This window comes from Callithrix jacchus, chromosome 1 (assembly GCF_049354715.1).
Source record: "Callithrix jacchus isolate 240 chromosome 1, calJac240_pri, whole genome shotgun sequence".
Lineage (NCBI taxonomy): Eukaryota > Metazoa > Chordata > Mammalia > Primates > Cebidae > Callithrix > Callithrix jacchus.
Window position 1 is genome coordinate 112304576 of NC_133502.1, and position 18210 is coordinate 112322785.

The following is an 18210-nucleotide window of genomic DNA, read 5'->3' on the forward strand; positions in this document are numbered from 1 at the left end:
TGTTCAGCTCAGATCTCTTTCAAGAGTAGTACAGCAGACCTCAAACAATAATATGCATAAGAATTACTCTACAGAGTTATATACACAAAGCCACATATATAGAGCTTAATGGCTATTTAAGGGACTTCTATGGATGATCCTGACCATGTGTGTAGTATTTTCCTTACCTGCTGTCTTTAGAATCTAACTTCCACAAAGTAAAGAGGTAAAGATGCCCTCTACTGTTATCAGTATGAAAAAACTCACTATCATCTCCAAAAGACAAGAACTATAATAAAGTCATAGCTCCTTTTTCTATTTGGCTCCCTATCCTCAAATTTCAAGGTATACCTACAAGTGTTCAATAACTACTTTTTATTTTTAGGAATTCCAATCAAAAGAGCCACAGAACTCTCTGGAGGCACCCAGCCTGGGTCTTGGAGGTAGACACCAAGCCAAAGCAAAACCTTGCCTGGGTTTTGCTCTGCCAAAGGGGGATCTGTTCTTAAACTCTGCATCACTGTCTTTTTTCCCTCTGGGAAGTCCTAAGGGAAGAAAAAAAGAGATGGCAAACGGAACTCTCCCTACTAGGGCAGGACACTGATACAGCAAAATGAGGACTGACAAGGCCTGTGACAGTTTCATTATTTGGTAAACGAAGGCATGTTTGGATGTCGTAACAGACTCAATCAATGAACTTGCATGTGCTAGCAACAAGGCAGTGGAATGATAATGAAAAAAGCTTCATTAGAATTAGTCTTCCTTCACTAGCTCTAACAGCACTAATAAAACCACCCATGTATTTATTAACATTTGCCTCTAGTAATTTCAAAACACACTGTTAGGATCATTCACCACCAGGAAATCTCTAACAATTCATACTTGGTAAGCACTCTACAAATTCACACTCAGGTATCTAAAAAGCTATTTGAAAAGAGGTAAATTAGAGAATTTGGAAGGATAGACAGGCAAAAATTTTTTAAATACCAACAACAAAAACTCCATTCTACAGTTTTTTACCTTACCAAATTTATAAGATGCACAGCCATTCACCATTTCTTCTGCTGCAGATTTTCTCAATAAAGTACACATAACGCTATTTCACAGAATCTAGTATGGCTAAACTCATATAAAAAATGAAGAAGAAAAAACTTATTTTCTCTTACAAAGTAGGAAGAGAGAATCATTGCACATCCAGCCAAAATGGATGCCAGCACAACATCAGGTGGGATTTCGGAACCACTTCTCCCGAGGATAGGAGTAAACATCTCAAATACCGCCCAGATGAGGTACAATGCATAAAGATAAGGAATAAACATCCCCAAAAGGTAAAAAGCAAAAAATTTTCCTTGGGCACCTAGGGATAAAAGAGAAAAAAGCACACATTTATGAAATCCTACAGTGAGATATAAATTTTTATAGTACTGGTGTGCCTTGGTACCCTAACAGAAATTAGATTAGATATGACTTTTGCCCTTAAGGGTATATGTTATCTTGCAGTAGGATCTTTCACTCAGAAAGGATAAAATAGAAATAAGAGTTAAGCAAAATACACAAGTAATATATTAGCATGTGTTCACAAACATGAGAAAGGGATGGGGTATAAGGCATAATTTGTATAGTGTGAAAACTTTTAAAAACAACTTAGAAAGTCTACTCAATAAAATAAGAATCCCTGAAAGCCTTATCTTATGTACTTTAAGGTATTTTCCCATGTATATCAAAATAAAAAATACCCTACCATGCTGCTTAAAGTCCTTATGCACACAGAGCTTTGTGAGCAATGGGAATGCTACCCAGACAGCACTAATAAATGCCGAGCAAAGTCCTTGGTAAGTGAGGGCTACAAGAAAACAGCAATGGACAAACAGCGAGATGTCAAAAAATACTTCTCCCAGATACTGGTCACTGGCATTCTGAAAGAAAGAAAAATACACAAGTAGTGTCACTCACGGGTCATTCATAAAGAGCTTTTATTATAGCAACACAATTTCCATCACTCAGGAAACTACATTTTGTTTTAAACATGGTCTGCTCTTTAAACTGATTTAAAGTAAACACTAACAAAGCTGCTTCCCATCATGAAGTAATAAATTCAAATTGCAGCATACGGGCAGTTTAACAAGATAGAGTATAAATGCTCCATATCATCTATGCTTTTCTTCTACTAGGCTAAAAGTAGAAATACTCCAAAACAGAAGAAAGGACTCTCCTAAAAAAACATTTATCTCTCTCAGCTTTTCTGTTCATGCAAATTCCAAACACTGTTTCAGGCAAACTAGAGAAATGACCTGTGAAGGAACATTACAAACTGCTGCAGCACCACCAATAGCCAACACCTGGAAAACTGCAGGACCTTTAAAGCAATCCGGAGTTTGGCTTATTTTCCTGTCTTTTCTATCTCCAGTTGGTCTTGTATTGTACCTTTGCCCCCTTCTTGTATTCCTCATGCTTTAGTATCATAAAATTTGATCTTATATTTTTTGAGATTTAAAGTCCAAGGGTTCTTGTGCAGCACCTTGCACTCTTCAAAATAAAGTTGCCATGTAAACTTTTTTTTGAGACAGGCTCTTGCTCTGTTGTCTAGGCTGGAGTGCAGTGATGCAATTCGGCTCACTGCAGTCTCAGCCTCCTGAGCTCAAGGGATCCTCCTGCCTCAGCATTCTCAGTAACTCAGACTATAGGCACACACCACCACACCCAGCTACATTAAAAAAAAAAAATGCAGGCCGGGCGCGGTGGCTCAAGCCTGTAATCCCAGCACTTTGGGAGGCCGAGGCAGGTGGATCACGAGGTCAGGAGATCGAGACCATCCTGGTCAAAATGGTGAAACCCCGTCTCTACTAAAGATACAAAAAATTAGCTGGGCATGGTGGCACGTGCCTGTAATCCCAGCCACTCGGGAGGCTGAGGCAGGAGAATTGCCTGAACCCAGGAGGCGGAGGTTCCGGTGAGCCAAGATGGCGCCATTGCACTCTAGCCTGGGTAACAAGAGCGAAACTCCGTCTCAAAAAAAAAAAAAAAATGCAGAGACAGGATCTTGTCATGTTGCTCAGCCTTGTCTCAAACTCCTGGCCTCAAGCCATCTTCCCACCTCAGCCTTCCAAAGCACAGGGATTATAGGTGAGAGCCACTGTGCCTGGCCTAATATGAACTTAATACATTTTAACATCCACATGAGTGATTCTATTCACACAAACATGAAAGTTTTAATTACAGTACATAAATACAAAGAAAAAAATGGAGAAATAGATATATTTAAATTTCTCCTTCCTCTGCCTTCCCATTTATAGCCCAGGGCATGTTTGTTCTAAGGGATCCTACTTCAAGAGCTCAACAGAGTCTGTTGTATGTTTTCAAAACAAGTTAAAGTTCATTTAACAAACCTTCCCCACTCCCAACAATGAAAGATAGGCTACAGTTGCTAAATGCTTAAATTATTAACACAGTGTTGATCAAGAGGCTTGGTCTTTAAAAATAAGAAAATAATTCTTATAATTCAAGTTGAAGCTGACTGCCACTCAGATATTTTCAAAACAAAGATCTCATTTTAAGTGCCCAAACTGTACCAAAGATAAAACATCCCTCCAATCTATTTTCCTACTCACCTCTATTTATCCCTTCCCCACTCTTGCTCCATTCCAATTCACTCTATATATTGCTATCCATTTTCATATGAAATCACAAATTCTCATACTAATCTGCTCAAAACATTTTAATAGTGGCCCCACTGATGTTTGGAATCATGCTCTCACTTCACCTTGGCCTACTTTTCCAGTTACTGGACTGCCACCTTGTCTTCACCACACTGGACTTTCCATTAACTGACACACATGCATTTTATACATTCCCATCTTAAACTACTCATCAATTAGTTCCCCATCTAGTAGATGTCAACACATGCTTCAAAAACCCCATAAAGGCCAGGTGCAGTGGCTCACGCCTGTAATCCCAACATTTTGGGAGGCTGAGGTTGGTGGGACACTTGAGGCCAGGAGTTGGAGACCAGCTTGGCAAATATGGCAAAACCCTGTCTCTACTAAGAATACAAAATTTTGCTGGGCGTGATGGGGCAGATCTGTAGTCCCAGCTACTTGGGAGAATGAGGCAGGAGAACTGCTAGAACCATGAGGCAGAGGATGCAGGGAGCCAAGACTACTGCACTCCAGCCTGGGCAACACAGCAAGACTCTCACCATAAAAAACAAACAATTCAAATGTTGCCATCTCAGGCCGAGGCGGGTGGATCACGAGGTCAAGGGATCGAGACCATCCTGGTCAACATGGTGAAACCCTGTCTCTACTAAAAATACAAAAATTAGCCGGGCATGGTGGCACACGCCTGTAATCCCAACTACTCAGGAGGCTGAGGCAGGAGAACTGCTTGAACCCAGGAGGCGGAGGTTGCAGTGAGCCAAGATCGCGCCATTGCACTCCACACTGGGTAACAAGAGCAAAACTCCGTCTCAAAAAAAAAAATGTTGCCATCTCAGCCACCCTGCCACAAGCAAATTCATCTTACCTCCTCTGTATTCCTACAGCACAGTTATATGTCAATCTCTCTTTATCCCACAACATAGAGCAATTATTGTCATTCCCACCCCTTCCCAAATGAAACTGAGAGCTCCTCAAAGAAAGAGATCACATTCTTATGACTCTCCTATGGCATCATTCTTGTTTTAAAATAATAATAATAATAGAGATGTGGTCTCACTTATGTTGCTCAGTGTGGTCTCAAACTCCTGGCCTCAAGCAGTCTTCCTGCCTTGGCCTCCCAGTGTTGGATTACAGGTGTGAGCCACCATGCCCGGTCTCTGATGGTACCATGTTCACTGGGCACTTAAAGAATATTTGTGAAAAGAAAATGAAACAAATCACTCTTTCTATTGTGCTTTCAGCCTAAACTACTATGATCACACAACTGAAATTAGTAAATGATATTTTATTAAGCATTTCTATCCTACTCCTGCCCCAATCAACAATAGTCAGCCACACTATGGTCAAACACTGTTACATTAAGAGTAAGCCTGTGAAACTGAGCCCCACAGTGTAATTCTTTTGGGAACTGAAGCCACTAAGATAAAAATATGAGCTCAACTATAAGCAGATGGCTAACCTCAAAGAACCTTTCTTCAACAGGGGCTGCTAACATGGAAGGGTTCCACAGAGCACATCCCAACATTAACTGAAACTGAGACCAAAGTTCAGATACCAAAGACATGCTTGTGGAAGGATGCTAGATTATAATCATCCACGTCTCATTTGAAACCTTATCAGGATAAATTGAAAACAGCAGGCTTACGTGGAGCTAAGATCTTCCTCTAATTCACAGTCTGAAACCACGTTGCTCTCTTTCACTGTAATTCATTTTTATACCTATCATTTTATAGCTTTTTAATTTTTATTTATTTTTTTGAGATAGGGTCTCACTCTGTCCCCCAGGCTGGAGTGCTGTGGTACAATCACAGCTCATTGCAGCCTTGATCTCCTGGGCTCAGGTGATCTTTCCACCTCAGCCTCCCAGATAGCAGGGACTATAAGGGCACACCACCATGCCTGGCTAATTTTTTGTACTGCTTGTGGAGACAGAGTTTCACCATGTTGCTCAGGCTGGTCTTGAACTCAAGTGATCTGCTTGCCTCAGCCTATCAAAGTGTTGAGACTACAGGTGTGAGCAACCACATCCGGTCCATAGCCCTAATTTTTAATTTTATTTCTGCCAACAAACTTATCTATTTGAAACCATAACAGTATTCTCAGTAGAAATCATTTGGAACCCTATTTCCCTTCCCTCTGTTTTCCTTAGCAACGTGTCTTTAACCCCAATGACATACATTCGTGTAGAACCTGAATCAGCAATATATAGTTAAAAGAAAAAATAGTGAGGGCAACACTGAAGAGAAAACTTTAAGTGCAACATCCTTTAAGGCAACAAATACTTGCTGTGTGTTAGTGCTGTGTGTCAGACACTACTGAAGCACAGAAGATACAGAAATAAATAAAACAATACCTATCCTCAAGGAGTTTACACTCCAGTGGAGAACAGATTCTCCAATAACATAACTGGTTGAGCCCAGGGCATAGTTACAAAAACTGCAGCAAATTCAGTAGAAGGCTGTGCTAACAAGCCTTCCAATCACCACCACCCTAACACTGCTTACAGCCTGGCTTTATAACCTCATTTAAATTTTGTGACTTTATCCTCAGAATAAGAAATCTTCCAGAAAATTAACACAGTGTGGGTGCATTTTCCATAACCATGCTGAACAATTTTTTAGCATTTAAAAGATCAAATACAATGAATTCCACTTAAATTGATCTTCAATCCTTGAAGGATGCAGAAAGAAATCAACAGATATACCAAATACTTACCATGTAATAAAATCTTTTCGCAAGAGTATGTATAAATATTATTTTGGCTACAGTTGCAGTTCCATACAGACAAACGGAGACATAGAAGTGGTTATACCATGACAGAGACTGTCCAATAAGAGAGATGAACACTGCTATAATGAGAACAGTAACAAGGCTAGTGAACCAGCTAATCGCAGTGATCCCAAGTCCACACAAGAAGTCCTTCTTGTAGTTACCAGCTAATGAAAAGAAAACAAAAAGTTGAGATCACCATCTTCATCAAATCAATTATATAACCAGTCAGTAGAGCTAAATGGGCAAACATTAAAACAAAAAGTTTTCCACTGTAATTGAAAAATACAAATATGTCCAAAGTGTTGAGGTTGGCTAATCACTAGAACAAAGGAGGTATCAAAGAATAATATTCAGGTAACATTTATTAAGAGTCTCTAGATACTAAATACTCAAAGAGATCAGTCTTCCAGGAATAGTTCAGGTAAATTCCTCATGAAGGAAGAGGGTAGTCTTAATCTTCTTCACTTTTGGTATGCTTTGTGTATCAAAACATTAGCAAGAACGGAAGGCAAAGTTCCATATAAAATGTTCTTAAAAGAAGATAACATAAGTAGATAAGGAGTGTGGGAAAAATAAGTGGTGATAAAGAATTACTTAAATTGCTGCTAAATATTTTATCTGGTAACACCAAACAACAACTTACACACTGAAACATTTCAAATAGAAGAAACAGTTTAACCACAAGCAGTTCATTCAGACTTAAGACACTCATCCATTCTGACTACTGGTCTGTAGTGTGGACAAGACATCATTTTTCTTTTCTTTTTTGAGACGGTGTCTCAAACTGTCGCCTGGGTTGGAGTGCAATGGCACGATCTTGGCTCACTGCAACCTCCACCTCCCAAGTTCATGCAATTTTTCTGCCTCAGCCTCCCAAGTAGCTGGGATTACAGGCCCGTACCACCACACCTGACTAATTTTTTTGTATTTTTAGTAGAGATAGGTTTTCACTGTGGCCAGACTGGTCTCAAACTCCTGACCTCATGATCAGCCCACCTTGGCCTCCCAAAGTGCTGGGATTACAGGCATGAGCCACCGCGCCTGGATGGACAAGATTTTTTAATGGGACTTTTCATTATAAGTCAATCTGTACATTTTTCAATAGCTTCTATGTAGTACCTAACATGGAAGTAGTATGCCTACTTTTGGAGTCCCTAAATACATAAAAGTTGAGGGCTTCTCAAAGATGAAAAGTATAATAAGCATATTAATTATTTAAAAATTTGTTATAATATAAAGCAAATATTGTCTTAAGATTTTGTTTTCTGGGAAGATATAAACAAACTGAAAAATTGCAAGCAAATTCTACAGCAATGCCAGTATTTGTAGTTTTAGAGAAAAATACTTACTCTTATGTTTGGGCTGCAACAATTTTTTGCCCAGGTATAAAACAACAGCCATTACTACCATGTAGTTTATGATTGAGCCAATACGAGAGGGGTAGGCAATGACAAATAGGCCCAGCACATCAAAGAAGACCATGTTTCCATGTTGATACTTAGAAGCAGCAGCCAGCATATCAGATGTAGCTAAATGCTTAAGAACTGCTAAAATGTTGTCACCTATTAAAAAAAAAGATAAAAGATAAAAAGGTTGAATAAACTATCTGTGATTTACATGTACAACTATTTAAAGCAGAAATAAACCATCTACTGTTTGAATGAAAAAATGGTTAGAAACAATGTGAACAGAAATCACTTTCTACTCTCCTACTGCTCTCTCTCACTTTTCTTACTAAATTTCTCAAATAAGATCCATTTCCCCTTCTCATTTCCTCTCCATTCAGAAGCTCAGCTAGCTGGTCTGTATCTTTTCCCTTCTACTAAAACTATTATCTGTGATCACCTGTACCCTCATTGTTGACAAATCCAATGGCTGTTTCTTAGTATCCATTCATTTAATAATATATATTAATTGTACCAGACACTCTTCTAGATATCAGAAATTGAGTGGTGAACCAAGAGACAAAGGCCTTTTGCGAAGCTCACAGATGCTGAACAAGCTGTCAAATGTGTTAAATATCCAGAAGGAGAGCTAGCAGAGTCCCATAGGAAAACATCATGGGAGACTAACAGAGCTACATTTTTACTGCTACCTGGCAATCCTAACAAACCGTGGACCAACTCCTTTTTCATTTCCTCACAATGAATATTCCTGACCTTAATTGCTACACTAGACTACAGGACTAAAATTCAAGATCTCATCTCTCCGACTCCAAAGCCCTAGCTCATTCACACTGTATACTGCATCTTTAATGCACAGGCCACAGAATATGTACACGTGTATGTATCATTCCTAATATTCCGTCTTAGTATATATCAGAAGTCTAAATTAGAATACCAACCTGCTCTCTGAATGGAATCTGTAAGAATTCTGTCCGCTGTGTCATACTTGGTGTGATAAATGTATCCGTTCTCAATAAAAGCTAAGTCTATTCCTAAGGTATACAGAAAAAAAAAAGTCATTTTGCTTTAAAGATCAACCTTGCTTTAGGCCTATTTGTTTAATAAATTCCTAAAGGACAAAATGTCAAAGCAGTGGCATGACTGCTTAGTCACATTTACAAATGAGTGACATAAATTATCTTCCAAATTCTTACACAACCTATAGCTTTGGTACATAATTTGATACATAATGATTGAAGAAGTATATACTCCATAGGGAGACATTAAAAGTCACACAGTAAGGGTAGGAATATTGACTTGGGGAGGCCATCAAAATTTTGCCACCTACGTTCTTGCCCGGACAGAGCCAAATTTAACTTCAAATAAGACAAGATGCCAAGGGAATTGGCAAAGCAAGACAACAACGAAAAGACCCCTGAAGGATCTATTACCATCTTTTGGGAAGGAGGTGCTAAACAGTTCTTCCCTGTTCTTCTGTCACATTATGAGGCAAGATGACATATTCTAGAGGAGGCAAGCATTTAAATTAGTATGGAGTTTAAAAAAGGAAAGCATCAGGAACTCTGTTTTAGTGAGTCAATGTCTATTTCTCAGATAAAGAAATTGTTTCAGAAAATGCTGTTTACTCATAAACTTTCAAGATTAAAACTTGCTTTTGATAAATAAATGTTGCACAATAGGCCTTAACCATTGACAATATACCTGGGATGTTCCCAAAATCCCTGTAGATACGAAAGTCAGTATCTGAAGGAATGATTCCACTCTGAAAAACCTCCTGAGCCACCACAGAAGCAAAAGGGTGTTTAGCTGCCGAAACATAAGCTTGAACCAACCAAGGATTTTCAGGACCTAAAATGAAATGTGACAACACAATAGAAGGTTATTCTGGCAATTTTTTTAAACATACTAATGTTTTTCAACACATTGAAAACAGTAACAGTGGTAGTTTTGGAAGACTGGTTCAAAATATATCTTTTCATCCCTTTTTCTGTAGTTTCCAATGTTTCTCTTATATGTCTTTTAGAAAAAATAACCTCTTGTGAAAATAAAATTATTTTAAAGTATAAAATAACAACAATACAAAAAGTCTGTTTGGGCCGGGTGCGGTGGCTCATGCCTGTAATCCCAGCACTTTGGGAGGCCAATGCAGGCAGATCACAAGGTCAAGATCAAGACTATCCCAGCCAACATGGGGAAACCTCATCTCTACTAAAAATACAAAAATTAGCTGGGCGTGGTGGTGCACAACTGTAGTCCCAACTACTCGGGAAACTAAAGCAGGAGAATTGCTTGCACCTGGGAGGCAGAGGGTTGCAGTGAACTGAAATCGCGCACTCCAGCCTGGCAACAGAGCAAGACTCCGTCTCAACAATAAAAAAACAAAATAATAAACAGTCTCTCTGAAAATGAAAGATCATTCATAAATCTATCATCTGAAAATACCTATTATCAATTTTATATCTTTAATTTTCTTACTAATATATAGGATTGTATGTAGCTATACTCAATGAAGATATATATACTCTGTACATTATTTTTTCACTTAACATTATATTAAATGTATTTTCCTATGTTTCTAGATACAAGTTAGGTATACATTATCTGAAATGCTTGGGAATAGAAGAATTTCGCATTTTTGACTTTTTTGGATTTTAGAATGTCTAGATTATACTGGTAAGCATCCTTAAACCAAAAATCCAAAATCAGAAATGCTCCAATGAACATTTTTTTTGAGCTTTGCTCAAAAAATCTTGAATTGTGGAACATTATGGATTTCAAATTTTCAGGTTAGGGATGCTCAATATGTAATACAATAATCATTTTGATAACTGCTTAACATTTCACTGAATATGCCATGAAGTTCCTTGCTACTTTTTATAATTTGTCATTATTAAAAATTTTCCATCTGTATCTCATACATCTACAGTTTTCAAACAGGAGTTTTCCCTTAAGGATAGTGGGATAAATTGTATTATAATTTATATAATCATAATTACATAATTATATGTATAATTATATAATTATTCACTCTTCCCTCCCTGAAAAAGGATTATACATTCCTACTCTTGCCACATAACTTGTAATGCCTGCCTGGAGAACGACTATACACTCTTTCTTCTATACCTACTAACTGCAGGCATGGATACATTACTTGCTCTGGGCAACAGAGTGTAAGGAGGAATGCCATGACCCTCAACTGAGCAGACTTCTCAAAGGCATTAACAACATTCATACCTACTTTTAACTTTGATTTGTGAGATCAATACATCCCTAATAGGGGTTTTCTCCTTCAGCCTGGATCCCAGAATGAATAGGACACATGGAATATAATAACCATGGATCATAACTGCAGTTATTCAGAAAACAGAATGCAACACAAGCAAGAAATAAGCCTTTCCTGTTGTAAACCACTAGGATTTGGGGGTTGTTACCACAAAAGTTAGCAACATATTTACTGATGTAAACAGACCAAGTAACTGAATGTCAGGGAATCTAAGAATATTATTTTTGTAACTTCACAGATTATAAAATTGCTTTCCTACATTTTAAAAAAATGACCAAGGCTGGATGCAGTGGCTCACACACGTAATCCCAGAACTCTGGGAGGCCAAAATGGGCAGAGGACTCGAGGTTAGGCATTCAAGACCAGCCTGGCCAACATGGCAAAACCCTGCCTCTACTAAAAATGCAAAAATTAGCCAGGCATGGTGGTGCATGCCTGTAATTTCAGCTGCTTGGGAGATTAAGGCAGGAGAATCACTTAAACCAGGGAGGCGGAAGTTGCAGTGAGCCAAGATTGCACCACTGCACTCCAGCCGAGGTGACAGAGTGAGACTCCATCTCAAAAAATAAACATAATATTAAAAAAAATTTAAATGACCAAAAAAAGCAAAGAGACACTACAGAAAAAGACACACAGGTAATCCAGATACTGGAGTTAACAGACACAGATTTTTTAAATGATTAATATGTTTTTAAAAACACAGAGAATATCAATTTTACCAGACCAGTGTAATCCATTTAAAAGAGTCAAATGGAAATCCTAGAACTGAAAAACACAACTGATGTTGAGAATTTTAATAAATGAGCTTAACACAAAGTTTAATACGTAGCAGAAGGGATTAAAATTAAAGCATAGAAAGAAAAAAAGGTTGGAAAATACACAAATGTGAGTAATTGGAGTCCCAAAAGAACAGTAGATACGATGGAGAAGACAAATGTTTTAATATTTAATGGCCAAGAATCTTCCAAAACTCATAGAATTCAAGCATGAATTCAAAAAGGTCTACAAACCCCAAACAAAATAAATATAAACAAAAACCATACCTGGCAGCATTTGCTTTTGAATACTATTCCCCACCAAAAGAAACCATGTCTCCTTAGAGAAATGGCTGACTCCAGGTCTGGGACTACCAAAGTACAAGGTAAGTTGAAACACCTGTGTCAGAAAGCAAGCCAGTGCTATACAAGACATGTCAATGGGGCTCAGGCACTGGTTTGAAGTAGACACCACTAGCCTAAACTGGGACAATTCATGCAACAAAATCAATGACAGTTACAGGATATATAATTTACAGAGTAAAATTAAAATATATAAAGTACTGAAATAACAAAAGAATGGAAATTGGAAAGCCTTCCTTCTAAGAGAATTCCAACTATTATCTACAGGAAGAATGACGGAGCCAGAAACTCAGTATTAGCATTTGGTAAACATTATAATAAAAATGCATGGGGACAAGAGCCATCAATGATTGCTAAAACTAGGATCAAAGTTTTATGGCCAACAAGATATTTACTTAAAGTATCCATCACTAAGGGGAAAACAGTAACTTGTACAAATAAAGAAATAGTAGAAAAACTTGGCAAATAAATATCTTAAACAATGAAAATGTAATATCAATAATTAATAATAAGAAAAATAGATACTACATGCCTCCTGATGTGATGCACTGAGAGGGACACAAATACAAAAGGAACAAAAAAATGATGGGGACATACACAGATTATGAGACTTTATCATATTAAAATACTATTATATTATTACTCTTTGATATTAATCAATTTATACTAAAAAACATGATGAAAACTGTACTGAAAAACAGGTAAAGCCAAACTATAATTAATTATCTTAAAAATTAGGATAACAGTTCCTTTAGATGGGAGGGAGTTGTATTTGAGAAGAGACAGATAAAAAAAATGCCAAGGTGGGCAAGGCAATCCACCCTCTTTCATGAGGCAGGGTTGGAAAGATTTTCACCTTACAATAATTAAGTCTTCAACTTTTTTTTTTGACATGTGTTAAATAATGATTATGATTTATTTAACAATGCTATATTTGATCCCAGATGTTTTAAATGGCTAGGACATTAATGGAACAAATGGAAAAATCTAAATATGCATTGTTTATTATAGTTTATTGTTTATTATAGCATGTAATCAATGTTCGGTTATAGAAGAGCATGTCCCTCTTTCTTTATGAGAAGATCATTCTGAGATTGTTGATTGACATCATTTTTCAGACTGGTGCCACCCTTGTTACTGATCTTTGTAGCCAGGATAATTATCTCAAAAAAATAATATAATCCTCTTCATTTTTCCTTTAAAAACTTTTGTCTTCCTTTACTGACCTAGTTTATTATGGCACACAGTTTCACATAGTTTACTATGGCACATGTATTCCTACCACAATGTCCATTACTAAATAAATGCCATCTTTGAGAGTCTCCCTCGGTCTGTTATTTAGATTAACAACCTCACATACATTACACTAAGTTAAAAAAAAAAAAAACAGACACAAAGACCATGTATTGTATGATTACATTTATAGGAAATGTCTATAATAGGCAAATCTTTAGAGACACAAAGTAGACAGGTAGTTGCCTAGGGATGGGGGAAAATGGAAATGACTGCTAGTGAGTTTCCTTTTTGGGATGATAAAAACATTCTAAAATTGATTTGATGATGATTGCACAACTGTGAATTAAAGATCTCAATAAAGCTGTAATTAAAAAAAAAAAAAGAATTAATTCTAAAGAAGGCTGTAGGCCAGGCACAGTGGCTCATACCTGTAATCCCATCACTTTGGGAAGCTGAGGAGGTGGATCACCTGAGCTCAGGAGTTCAAGACCAGCCTGGCCAACATGGTGAAACCTCGTCTCTACTAAAAATACAAAAATTAGCCAGGTGTGGTGGTGCACACCAGTAATCCCAGCTACATGGGGGCCTGAGGCAGGAAAATGGCTTGATCCCGGGAGGCGGAGGGTGCAGTGAGCTGAGATCACACCACTGCACTCCAGTCTGGGCAACAGAGCAAGACTCCATCTCAAAAAAAAAAAAAGGTGGCTATAAAGTAGCAGTTAGAATATGATTCTATTTTTGCAAGAAATATATATACACATATATACATGTATATTAATGTTTGTACTTAGAAAAAAATCCAGACTATATACTGAACTATAACCCTGGTTTGCTCTGGATGGCAGAATTACAGGGGCATGAATATTTTCTCAAAAGGAAAATACAATTCTGTGACCCTTTTGCAATCAAGCCTCTCTCATTCATGAAATGAGGTCACTGGTCTGATAAAATCAAGTAATTCTTTCTGGCCCTTCTTAAAAATTACATAGTAATGATTATTCTAGTCACTAAAAACTCACCAAATGTCTATTTCTGAACTGACAATGGAGTACTAGAGCACAAACTGTTTTAAACAAAAAGTTTCCAGGACAGGACAAATACTATCACACAGAAAAAGAAGTCTGGTTTAAAAAGCTGAGGACAGCATGATCTGGCATACACTCTCAAGCACAACTCCAAAGCCAGGCAGGCCTTTATCCTCTTTTAGTTAAACATGCAAATAACACTAACTAGCTTTTTGAAAGCCATCCCCATGAGAAAGGTAGTCTTTTGTAGGCAGTGGCATTAAAAGAGAGAGAGAGATGCTGGGAAAGGTATTAGAATGTCAGAAAGCACCCGGAAAGCTTTCAGGCATGCAGTTTGGCCATAATAATAAGCTCCAAAATCTGGAGGAAAAAAAATCATGTAAGAATTCAGAGAAAAGAGGGAGACAGTCTCTTCAAATCTTAAGTAGGATGCTTCTCCAAAAAAAAATCAACTTTGAAATATGGGGATTTTAAAATGAGTAAAACATTTAAATTTTATGTTTACACTAGCGAGTCATAAATCTGTTTTTTGCTTTATTATTAAAGTGATCATATACATTGCAAAAGTTTCAATACATAAAATTTTCGTATAAGTAATGCATTAATGACAATCAATTCCGGTCTTAAATTCATGAAACAACAGAGAATGTAAACTGTTGTTTTACCTTTAACCCAGTCTTCCATTTAAGTGACACTTACCCCCTACCAGCGACTGCTCAATATGTAGGTAGGACCATCATTAACAGTTTGTATACATCCTTTTAGATAATGTAATTATTTTTAGAATTTATGCAGCTGCAGAATTTTTATCTAAAACCATATACATTTAATAAAAAGAGTAAGGACCCTGGGCTAGGCAGGCCTACCAAAAGCGAGTGCTAATAGATGTAAATAAGTAACGGGTAGTCAATCTGGACCTGACTAGTCATTAGTAAGTGTGTTTTAAACTCTCTTGACTACACATATGTAAAATATGTTAATATATGTGCATAAGTACTTATGCATTAATATATATGTACATAGAAAAAAATCCAGGAAGGGTAGTTTAAACAATAAGGCTGGTTTTTCTTTGGATAGGAGTGTAGGGATAAGGTGCTGTGATAACGTATTAAAAGTATGGAGATGAAGGCACTTAACATATAGCATACTTCAACATGGAAAATATACAGACACACTCCTCCTACATGGAGCCCTGAGATTTTTCACAAGAGGAAAGAAAAACTGAGTGTCCTCTCTGCTTACAGTATTTTCTCTTGCTGCTTTTTGATCTGGTGGTTGTTATCTGTACGTGTTCCTCCTATCTTGAGTGACATCCAAGAAAAAGAAAGAGGCTGGGCGTGGTGGCTCATGCCTGTAATCCCAGCACTTTGGGAGGCTAAAGCAGGCAGACTGCTTGAGCTCAGGAATTAGAGACCAGCCTGGGCAACCTGGCCAAAATCCATCTTTACAAAAAAATAAAATAAAGTAACAAATTATGCAGTCCCAGCTACTCAGGAAGCTGAGGTGGCAGGATCTCTTGAGCCCTCAGGAGGTGGAGTTTGTAGTGAGACGAGATCATACCACTGCACTCCAGCCTGGGTGACACAGTGAGACCCTGCTCAAAAATCTATGTATCTATATATATATGTTGATAATAGTGTAGAATCTACTTAATCCTGCAGATATTAGATCCCTGCTTCTTCTCATTAAAGAGTAAAGAGTAAGAATAAAGGAGAAAGATTTGAGACTTAAAAATAGAACCTTGCCGCTTCTGACATCATGACCTTGAGATTCTCAAACACTTAGCTGAAGTAAAATATACATACACTTTGAAAGATAAAAGCTTAAAATAAGATCAATGGAGACTATTAAAATATAGTATTGTTTAGACTACGAAGACATACTTAGCACTTAGCATAGCTTCATAATTTAAATAACTTCAGGTCATAAGAGGGTGCTACAAAACAAGTTCCACATCATCTTACTTTCCCCAGCCCACTTGGCATGCACCACACTATTCAACATTAAAACATCTAGCAAATGCTACATCTCTGGATAAAATGCATTCTAACAGGACAGGGAGATGGAATGGAACTTCCAATGTCAAATTTTAATATGCCCTCACTAAACAAATCTATGAGCTTTGAATTTTGTTAACAAAAACAGTTAAAACCCATTTATGCCTGAGGCTGCAATTTTTTTAATTTTTGCATGTGTGAAAAATCAGACCTTGGTGACCACCTTGAGCAGAAAGATATAAATAAATCACACGGGCTTAGTGTTTCAATAATGGGACACTAGGCATAAATGGGCTAAGCTGATATTTATCAACTCTATCCTGCTATCCTTAGAAAAATGTAATCATAAAACTAAAACTATTTCTCTAGGCCAGGCATGGTGGTTCACGCTTGTAATCCCAGCACTTTGGGATGTCAAGGCAAGAGAATCACTTGAACCACCCCCTACTCCAGGAGTCTGAGACCAGCCTAGGCAACACAATGGGAGCCTGTCTCTACAAAAACATTTTAAAATTAGCCAGGTGTGATGGCAAGCACCTGTAGTCCCAGCTACTCAAGAAGCTGAGGCAGGAGAATCACTTGAACCCAGGAGGTCAAGGCTGCATGATGTGGCACCACTGCACTTGAGCCTGGGTGACAGAGCATGGCTCTGTCTCTAAAAAAAAAATAATAATAAAACAAAAATTCTTCTGGCTGAGTAAATATTACTAAATTTTTTTTAACATTCCATTAAATCAATGATAAATTTAAACCTGTTAAACTACAGGTAAATTTTCTCATTTTAACTCATGAAATGATTGACATTTAAAATTATTTATATCATAATCACCCATGGTGGCTAAAAATTCACTACCTATATAACAATCTAGTTGGAGGTTGAGAACAAAGTTTCTGCACCTGGACTGTCTAGGTTCAAACTGCACTCTGCCATTAACCAACTGTGAAACCTTATGCAAGTTATAATCTTTCTGGACTCAGTTTCATCTCTAAAATGGAAATAACAGTACTTATCTTACATGTTGCTTGGAGAATTCATTGACTTAATATATACAAAATGCTTTCAACAACACTTGGCATATAATAAGCACTATACAAGTGTTAGATGCTATATTATTTTGTTCAATATTTTTAACAAAGACAAGCTAACACCACCTCATGCTTTCAGAATGTTCATTCAAGAGACTGTTTATTAAAGAGATTACCTATAATCAAAAACTTCCAACTTTTATAAAAACTAGAATTGCATTGAAATATACAACCCACAGTCTCACATACCTGTTTGGAATACAAGTTCTTTCCCTCCTACACCTGCTGCCTCCAGGTTAATGAATGCACGAATCAAGCTAGCCCAGGGGTGCTGAGTAATGAAACCATGACTGGCCTTGAGAAGGAAAAAAAACAAATATTTGTTAAACAATCTTAAACTATCAGTCCTGATTTTGCTTAAACACAAAGAGCCTATTTTGATGAGGTAAGGAATATGAAAACAAAATAATCACTCTTCAAAGGCAGTATCCAAAGACATTTTCTGCTTCTTTTTCTATGCATAAAGGCCATGCACATCATGGGTTTGGAAAGGCATCCGTCACAGAAGGCAGCCTGATTACCATTAGTGGTGCCAAACAATATCCCTGGTAAGTACAAGGCTGTGCAAAAGAAAAGGCAAAGAGGGCTGGGCAGGGTAGCTCACGCCTGTAATCTCAAAACTTTGGGAGGCCAAGGTGGGAAGATCACCTGA

The 18210-nt window shown here is 37.4% G+C and overlaps 1 protein-coding gene across 1 annotated transcript in view; it reads right to left on the reverse strand.

The window, feature by feature from the left end:
* The window catches only part of ERMP1 (endoplasmic reticulum metallopeptidase 1), a 59949-nt gene that overhangs the window by 33233 nt on the left and 8506 nt on the right, over positions 1-18210 (reverse strand). Inside the window, exons 4-10 of the mRNA XM_002806489.6 lie at positions 17748-17853; positions 9515-9661; positions 8752-8844; positions 7757-7969; positions 6351-6571; positions 1721-1895; positions 1146-1336 (exon numbers count right to left, since the gene is read on the reverse strand). Coding sequence (XP_002806535.2) covers positions 1146-1336; positions 1721-1895; positions 6351-6571; positions 7757-7969; positions 8752-8844; positions 9515-9661; positions 17748-17853 — 1146 coding nt within the window. The remainder of the gene's footprint in view (positions 1-1145; positions 1337-1720; positions 1896-6350; positions 6572-7756; positions 7970-8751; positions 8845-9514; positions 9662-17747; positions 17854-18210) is intronic.